General features: G+C 45.1%; 1 protein-coding gene across 1 annotated transcript; it reads left to right on the top strand.

Annotated features, from left to right (window-relative positions):
* The first annotated feature begins 386 nt into the window (after window positions 1-386).
* Window positions 387-8,140, top strand: NCALD (neurocalcin delta). Its single transcript, XM_009952083.2, has 3 exons — window positions 387-764; window positions 7,642-7,747; window positions 8,043-8,140. Exons 1-3 carry the CDS (start codon window positions 387-389, stop codon window positions 8,138-8,140), a joined length of 582 nt encoding a protein of 193 aa, XP_009950385.1.
* The last annotated feature ends 867 nt before the right edge of the window (window positions 8,141-9,007 follow it).

The raw sequence follows: 9,007 nt of genomic DNA, 5'->3' as shown, positions 1-9,007 counted from the left end.
CATTCAGGTTAGTTCCTCAAGACAGTTGGGTGACTGTGATGGGGAGTGTGCTGCAACACACAGCTACTAGTCAGCTACACCTTGCAACATCCATTGCTTACCTCATGATTTCGAAGTCAAAGTAGGATGGCAATAAATTCAATGCAATTACAGTTCTCCAGACCGTGAAAAGACAATGTATTCAACACGTAAATTAGGCTTGTTAATCTCATAGTACTAGATGCTGCCCAAAGTTTCAGTTGATTCCCAAGAGTGACTTGTCATCAGAAAACTCAACATCCAGCATATTGTTCTTCCACAGCTTCCAAGCTAATAGTTATTAATCATTCATAATCATAATTCATATGTGTTTCTTTGTCCTCTGCAGGTAATATTTTGACACCAATATGGGAAAGCAAAACAGCAAACTACGCCCTGAAGTTATGCAAGATTTGCTAGAAAGTACAGACTTTACAGAACACGAGATCCAGGAGTGGTACAAAGGCTTCTTGAGAGACTGTCCGAGTGGACATTTATCTATGGAGGAGTTTAAAAAAATATATGGGAACTTCTTCCCTTATGGGGACGCTTCTAAGTTTGCGGAACATGTATTCCGCACTTTTGACGCCAATGGAGATGGAACAATAGATTTCAGAGAATTCATCATAGCCTTGAGCGTAACGTCGAGAGGTAAACTGGAGCAAAAGCTGAAGTGGGCGTTCAGCATGTATGACCTTGACGGGAATGGCTACATCAGTAAGTCAGAGATGCTGGAAATTGTGCAGGTATGTGCTGCTTGGAGGCACCCCTTGGCCTCCCTCCTTACTGCCAAATTATGAAGCAATGTTGCAATGAGACACTGAATGAAAATCTCTGGCAGCATTTGGGGGTTTATGATCTTGGTTCTCTGTATAACAGCTTGAATATAAAATGTTATTTCATTTGGCAAAGGTCGTGTCATAATTCAAACTACAACATTTGATATCCATTGCAAGTCTTTCCTGAGCAACATTGTGTGGGAAGTTCTCCCTTGGGAGTTCTGTTGGGCTGGAGCACAGCAAGTAACCTGCTGATAAATGTGATTTTGTCCTCTGGGAAATCACTGTCAATTAATTACAGCTGGATCAAGTAGGTGTCTTAGATCAACCAAGTATTCTACTTTTAAGGAAGGCAATTTCCCTCCACAATAAGAAACAGATTTACTTTGAAATCATACTGTTATGAAGAACCAGTTCACATATTTCAAAAGGTGAATGTCTGCCTAATTCCAGTGAGGTCTGGATACTTAATTTCATACTAGCTGTCTTCGTATTAAGTTGCCAGTACAGATAAACCTTATCTGGGTAGATGATGATTCCATATACAGCTTCTTTGGACACATTTTCTTGTGGTGTTAGTAGGAGTCCCATCTCACTTTGGCTTCCTCTAACATGTTTTTACCCTCGAGGCACATCACTCTACTGAAAGCTTTAAAACATTTTTGATATGGTAGTATATTTACACAGCTTGAATCTGTATAATGCAGCACTGTTTAGGAAAAAAAAAAAAAAAAGGCTGTTATCAAGATCGTTTCTTTCCCTGGAAATTCTGAAGTGCTAACTATGTACTGTACTATTCAGACTTACATTTGTGCTGGAAATCAAGGGAAAGGAATGCACACAAATTACAGGCTGTGATGGCAAACTGCGTGTACAGAGTAAGCCTAACACACGGTGCCCTTGTCTTTCTCCAGGGCTCTTCTCATGTCCTCCAAACAGTAGCCAACACCTGCACTTGCACTGCTTCAGCAAGGCAAGATACAGAGGTCAGCTGCAAATGTAGGGTTGTGGTGTCATTTTTCACTCATTCTGTTTGGTGTTCCTGGGTCTGAGTTAAAGGGCAGGATTGCATTCAGACACAGAGACCTCCCTGTCTCTGTGCCATGACAAACCCCATGTAATATTTGCATTAGAAGATACTCTGTTCCTTACAAATCTTCCTCTCCCCCAGGTAGGGTAAACAGACTGTCAACTATTGTTTTTCTAGCTGCATTTCTCCTCATAAGAGAACAAAGAGAAACCCAAAAGAACTAACAAAGTACAAAGCAAACACAAGGAGCCAAACCCGAGAAAGCACCTGCTCCTCAGGAGGAGGAGACGCCGTAGGGACCACAGGACCCCTTGCTGCTGTCGAGTAGCCCGGGAAGGCCTCAGAGCTCAGCAGCAGCACAAGCCCCCCAGACCAGAAGATTTAGAAACAAGTAGAACAAAGCCACAAATGTGTTCATGTCAAATTTAATAAAAACATCAGTGGCTGGATTCTCTGTAGCAAGTCAATCAAGCCAGCAGCTTTTTTCAGTTACCCCATATCTTCTCACCAGCGCATTTAGAAGCCGAAAAGCTCTGCCTCCTCTTCACAGCAATCTTTGTACCAAGCCGTAGCATTGTCCTTTACAACCATGATGCTATCATCAAATGAAACTGCAGCTTAGGAATCAGTGTACAGAGACATTTTGACAATTTGTACATCCAACACAGAGCAACACTTTGATTGTATACAGCCCTCAGCCTGGCACTCCAGCCCTCCCACTGCACTTCTTGGGAGGTTTGGCTCTCTCCTTCTTTCAGATCACTCCTGAAACTCAATTTAGCGATGCTTTCTTTCATTTACTGTCACCCTACATTTTGAGGGACGACACAAAAAGCAGTTAGGAAATAAACAGTCTAATAAGCCTGAGCAACAGTCACCTCTGCACTGTGGACCATCAGACCATCAGCAGTTTTCCAATCAGAAAAGCTGCCCTTTCTCTAATGGAGCTTCCCATGAGGCAACGTGCTTGTAGATCTCACCCCATTCTCTTCTTCCAGTTTTTTATGGTCACAGTGATCTCGCTGTATTGCACTGGTCACTCATCGCTCCTCCCGGAGGGATAGGATTTGTTGCATAGTCTCCAGAAGCATGTTAGTCTGATAGGTGAAACTGAAGTAGACGAGCACATTTTCTTGCTTTATTGAGAGGTTCCTTTGATGTAGAGTGATTAAACTTACAAAAAGAAAACAGCTAACCACTCTTTCTTTCATTTACAAAAGATGGCTATTTTTTTAATATGGAAAGACAAGATTCTGTATCAAATGTCTTCCGGGGGGGGGCCTCAGCCATCACAATCTTTCTGATAGTGAAAAACAGAACTCTGTTATATCTCTGATATATGTCTCAGAGGAACCTATTACAAGTCCCTTATCTAGCATACATTTGCATATTTATATAGCAGGATTTATTATGTTTTCATGAGACAATGTGTCAAAACGAATGCTAAAAGAAACACCATCAATCTAAAAGTCTTAATTTCACAGAAAAATACTGCCCCTTTTACTGTGGGATTACCGTATATTATAAAACATAGGGGCAAGGCATGCCTTTTTTCTTTTTCAGACTGCTTTTCTTTGTGCTTTGAAAGTCCTCTTTCCGTAGTGATTTTCACTGTTATGCTGATGGTTACTTGCATTTCCTTTCACATGCTCTGGCCTAGTCTAACACCTCTGTAGGCATTGCCCTGTTGCTCAGCATTGCAAGAAGGTGCTTGTGGTAACAGTGGTAGGAGCAGCAGCAGTGAAACAGCAGAGCTACTGGTTACGTGGCTCACGTCCCACAAGAGCCCTAGTAACTGGCCAGCTGCCAAGGAGATGAACGTGAATGGCCTGTAACAGCTTTTTGAAGCCCATTTTCTCTGCAAAACAACGGGCTGGTGGGCAAAGCACCTGCATTCCTTTAAGCTCCGTTTACCATAGTGCTGTTAATCACGTACACGTAGCCTTACACACGCTCACCACACCTGCCATGAGCTTCCCCTAGACAAGTCTCCAAAAAGCCCTGCTTAGAGACATGAGCCATCCACGTGGAGCTGACTGCACAGTTCGGAGGATCACATAACTTGAATGACTTCAGTGGTGGATTGATGATTGCAGAGCCTAATGAAAGAAGGTCCATGGGACACTGCTACACCTACCAGGCACAGCACATCTGCAAAGAACTGTGGGAAGATGCTTCATAGCCTGCCCTCTTGACAGACCTCACCACAGATCTTCTCAGATTCTCCTGCTCCAGAAATGCTTTTCATGTCTCCCATATGTTTACCTATAATCTAAATAGCCCAGTCCACTCAAAAATAGCTGCAAACCAGCTGGAAGATTTGTGTTTGTTCCCCTTGCTGAAATGGGACATATTTTGTGAGAGTCTCTTAAAATAAGAGTTCAAATAAGAGATGGAAACCTTGATCTAAGGGTGCATTTTTTCACCGTATGGAGTCATGAGGCATCTTAAGAATACTGAGCTGAGAAACGAGAACAATGCTTTCAGTTTAATACAAACAGCACACATTTCAGTTGCCGGGCTAGCTTATTTGTAAGCCAGGAAGAAACAGAAGCTGGTAGGCGAAGAAGCAGAAGCTGATATGGCTCTCAGTAAAGACAGTGTCAAAAATCCCCATGAGACTGAGAGGAAAGCAATTTTTTCAGGCTGATTATTCACTTCATGAGACTTTTAGCTGTCAAAATTTATTTCAACAGAGTACAAAGGATTGACTGAAAATTCTTGCTGTCGTTGCTGCCACCACCGTAAGGAGCTCTTTGACACTTTGCCAAATACAGCAGGAAACTGCAGCCCTCCACCAAGGTTTCTGGCCCAAGTGCAGCAGTGGCAGCCAGTGACTGGGAGCAAAACCTGTGCGAATGGGCAAAGGGATAAGATTTGCCCTAAATCACCCATCGCCACACATCCACATGCAAACGTAAAATCAAAGGGGAGAGTTCAGTGAGGAACCAGCCAGTTCAGATGAAGCTGGAGCCTGTGCTCACTCCAGTGATGCACACAGGGCTCTGGAGGCACAATTTCTTGGTGGCATTTAGGGGCACCAGAGATCTGTAAGGAGCCCTCCTGACAGAAGTTCACCTGCAAAATCTACCCTGACTCAGGTGGCTGACAGATAACCACCTCCAAACCTTCTCAGGCTGAATGCTACCAATGGCTTTCAGCCCAAGTACTGCGAGGCCAAGGAGCTGTACTACAAGTGGAGTGGAGCCCCTGCAGTCTTTCAGTCCCAGGTTACAGCCCACAGCTGGTACAGCCCAGCTCCACGCATTTATCACATGAAACCAGCTTCCTTTCAAAGCTTGCTCTTTCAAGCACACGATAAATAGCTCTGTGTAGCCACATTGAATTAATATGGGGCAAGTCTCAAGATTCTTAATCAGCTTTAGCTGGCTTTTACTTTGGGAAAACTTCCCACTGAATTTCTGAGTAAGGACATAAGAATTTGTCCAGAGTAACCATTTTCAGCATGAAAGGAACGCTTACTATGTTATTCCCATCTGGCTTTCCTAGAATATCTCATCTGTTATTCTCTTCACACGCCTCTGTGAAAAGGACCCTGTAAGATGAAGTCATCTTGAAGTGTGTTTTTTTTGTCCTAAAAATCTGCATATTCTTACTATGGTTACTTTGATCAGGGCAAACACGTCTGCACTCCCAGTTTGGGGCATTCCTCCCACACTTTCAATACAGATTCTCTGCCTTGCCATCCTCTCACCCAGAGTGAGGGAGTGACCCCTCCACCTCTCTTCCTACCCCAGACAAAAGCCAGACAGCTTAAGATGATTAAACACTGGCAGATTTATAAACCTCATCTCTGCTCTGACCCATGCGAGCCTTGCATGCTGAGAGGATGGGGAAGGTGTAAATTCTTACTGTTCACCCTCTACTTTTTTTTTCTTCCCCTGTTGTCTCCTTCCTCCACCTCCTTCACCCCTATGTTCATCTGCTTGCATGTTGTTCCTTTCTTCTATTCTCCTGGTTATCAGGTGATCATAGTTGTGTGGACAGCATCCCTGCCTGTACTGAGGCTCTGCCCAATACCTTGGCACCCCAATTCTCTTGGGAGCCTTTGGGCACTCCCACAGCGCAAATCGATGATGATGATGATGATGATGACAACGATGATGATGAAAATGTTGCCCACAACTTCTCCGTTCAGCCAACAGCTGTTCAGGCTGAAATGTTCTCCTCTGTTCCCCTGCTCGGGTCCATAGCCAGCATTACAGACTTACCAGAGGCTAGACCAAGAATTCCACAGCCACGGTGTTGGTGACATAGCTGAGGGCACAGGTGTTCGAATGTGCTAAACATAAGCAATGAATAATTAATTAAGCAGACAAATGCCCTTCTCAGGGTGTAACTCTAAGTTATTTAAAGGCCAGGAGATGTGAAAGGTGAGCTGCTGGCAGAGAAGCCAGCAAGATGGCCAAGGAAGTGGGAGCTCCCCAGTCTGAGTGTAAAATATCTGCACTGCTTAGCAGCATCCTCCAGCTGGTGAATCTGTTCAGTCATGTTCCCGGAGCTAGCCCTTGGGGACCCTGGGCCAGATGATGGGAGCGTGCTAGGCAGAGTGCCTTCATGAATGGGAAAAAGGGAGATTTAGTGAGCAATCCTGGGCTTGTGCCAAGCACCCCCCCTCCCAGAGCAGAAGGAAGCAAAGAACAAATAGCTAAAGCAATCATGTCTGTAGTAACTTTTCAACTGACTGCTGCAGACACTGTGTTGGGGGGAGGAAACAAGAATTTGAATCAGTGGAAGTGACCCACATCTACAGACCAGGGCTGGAGGGCAAAGTGACTGCCCAGTGCAGCACCCGTCAGCCAGAGGCCAATGAGCCACAACAGGAAGCAGAAGGAGCTGGTCAGACCAGGGCAACACTGCCTTGGGTTGGGATGTGCTGCCTCTCCAAATGTCAGGGAGGCTTCCCCAAGGCCACCACCCTGCAGCTGTCCAGCTGCTGCTGTTCTCCCAGCTGTGTGGCACCGTAAAGATATCTAATGCAAAAAATACTTGTTTACTGGTACTGCATGCCCACATTTGCAGGCAACAATTGGATAACCCGTTCAGAGACAACTACTCATCCTTTTTTTAAAATTAACATTACCTCCCTTTTAGGGGCGGCTAGTACCATACATGACTAATGGATTTGTCTGTGCAGAGAATAGCTGTGGGTGGCACCAGTGCCATGTGGGACCAGAACATCTGCTCTCCGCGGAACAAATGGTGAATGGGGTTTTGATCTGTGTACACACACCAATCCCCAAGGAAAAGGCCGCCTCCTTACTGGTCAAGTCTTCATTATCTGTGAGACATGGCAAAAGCAGTGAGTGAGTCACTGCCCTCCCCCAGACAACCAAGGAGATGGAGGGAAGCAAAGGCAGGGTGAGGGGACAGGAGTGGTGAGGACAGAGCCCATGTGGTCAAAGCATGGAGAAACACCACAGCGTGGGGCAAGACCTTGGTGGGCTTACCATTCCCACAAGCACTAGGAGCTGCCAGTGCCTAACATGCTGTACAAGTGATAAATTCATCTGAAGACTGTTTCAATTAGGAAAAATGTAACCTCCATCCAAAGCCAGGTTGTGTTTGACCATCACTAAATAAGGAAACACAGCATTTCATAAATGATTGTCCCACTGAAGAGGGCAGCTACATGTACCGGTGCTACTCAGCTCCCTCCAGCATCCAGAGAACAGGTTCCAGATGATGTTCTCGGGACATTTTCTGCCTGTTTCTGTCACTAGGAGATAATCATACCTCTGCATTAAGATAATGTGTTTCTTACCAGCTCTTTGCTCCTGTCATGTCACACAGGCAATCTATAAGATGGTTTCTTCAGTAATGAAGATGCCAGAAGACGAGTCAACACCAGAGAAGAGGACAGAGAAGATCTTCCGCCAGATGGACACTAACCGTGATGGTAGGTATCCTCCAGATGCTGGGGCAGCCACCTCTGCCCCCCATGCTGGGTGGCTGGGGTGCCCTGCCCGCACAGGACAACCCCCCAAACCCACCACTCCTCCTTTGACCGCCAAGGCAAAGCCACCGCCATCCACAGCCACCTGGGTGCAGGCAGGCAGGGCTTTACCTTGCAGGTTGCTTTCCCAGGGATTTTCCTTGGGGTTCCCCAGCTTCCTTCCACTGTGCTTCTCTGGAGGCCGGGCAGGTGTGCTGCAACCCACCATGTGCGCTAAGAAAATGTGTTTCTTTTCTAGGAAAGCTGTCTCTGGAAGAGTTCATCCGAGGAGCCAAGAGTGATCCATCCATAGTCCGTCTCCTGCAGTGTGATCCCAGCAGCGCCGGGCAGTTCTGAACCCATTCTTTGGATGAATTATGTATCTGCTTTTTTTTTTCCTTGCCAAACAACATTCATGGTAGTGTTGCCTCTGTACGGCCAATTATGCCTTCATTTGTGGCATCTTATAGCTTCTTTTGTTGTGGATTAATTATAAGAATGCTGAATTGCTCTTAACAATTTGTCCAGAGCACGGGCAGTACTGTTTTAAACAGATATTGTGGTGTTATCATTGTTTCAAAGATTTCGTTTTGTTGTTGTTTTTTATTTTTGTTTTAAAATGTCTGTTTTGGAAAGTACACATTGAGAAGGAGTAAACCAACAACAAAACTCTTGGCAGCAAGACACACTGACAGATTTTAGATTGCTGCTTTAGTAGCTAAGTATTCACCCACAGGACCCGAAAGCATAGTAGAGGTTGAACCAAAGGGTGGAGTAGGATTCACCTGGAACATCCTCTCCTGTCCAGGAGGCACCCATTAAGGTCAAAGACAGGATTGGGAAGAAGTATGAAAGCGCAAAACATGTGCGGGGTGTGTCATCCACACCCCTGCTCCTATGCCTCATTGTTTCAATGCTGTGAACATTTTCCAGGTTGTGAAGGAGAAGGGGAAAAAAAAAAAAGGTTGACATTTTTACTAGGTTTACAGTGGTTGATTTCACATGGTTTTATCTGAAAACTCAGCAGTTTGCAATCCTGATCCCCAAATCCACAACTGACAATACCTCTTGCTATTTGGGATCAGCAAAGGCAGGCAGATATGGAAAACTGGGTCTTGACAACAAATTTAAGGGAGATGATACATGTTGAATGTGAAATTTTCAGGTTAGTAACGAAGCAGTTTCTGCTGAGGAGAGTGGGCATTCACGTGAGGAACTCATGGA

Source organism: Leptosomus discolor, chromosome 5 (assembly GCF_034619465.1).
Source record: "Leptosomus discolor isolate bLepDis1 chromosome 5, bLepDis1.hap2, whole genome shotgun sequence".
Classification (NCBI taxonomy): Eukaryota; Metazoa; Chordata; class Aves; order Leptosomiformes; family Leptosomidae; genus Leptosomus; species Leptosomus discolor.
This window is presented reverse-complemented; position numbering and strand designations above follow the sequence as displayed.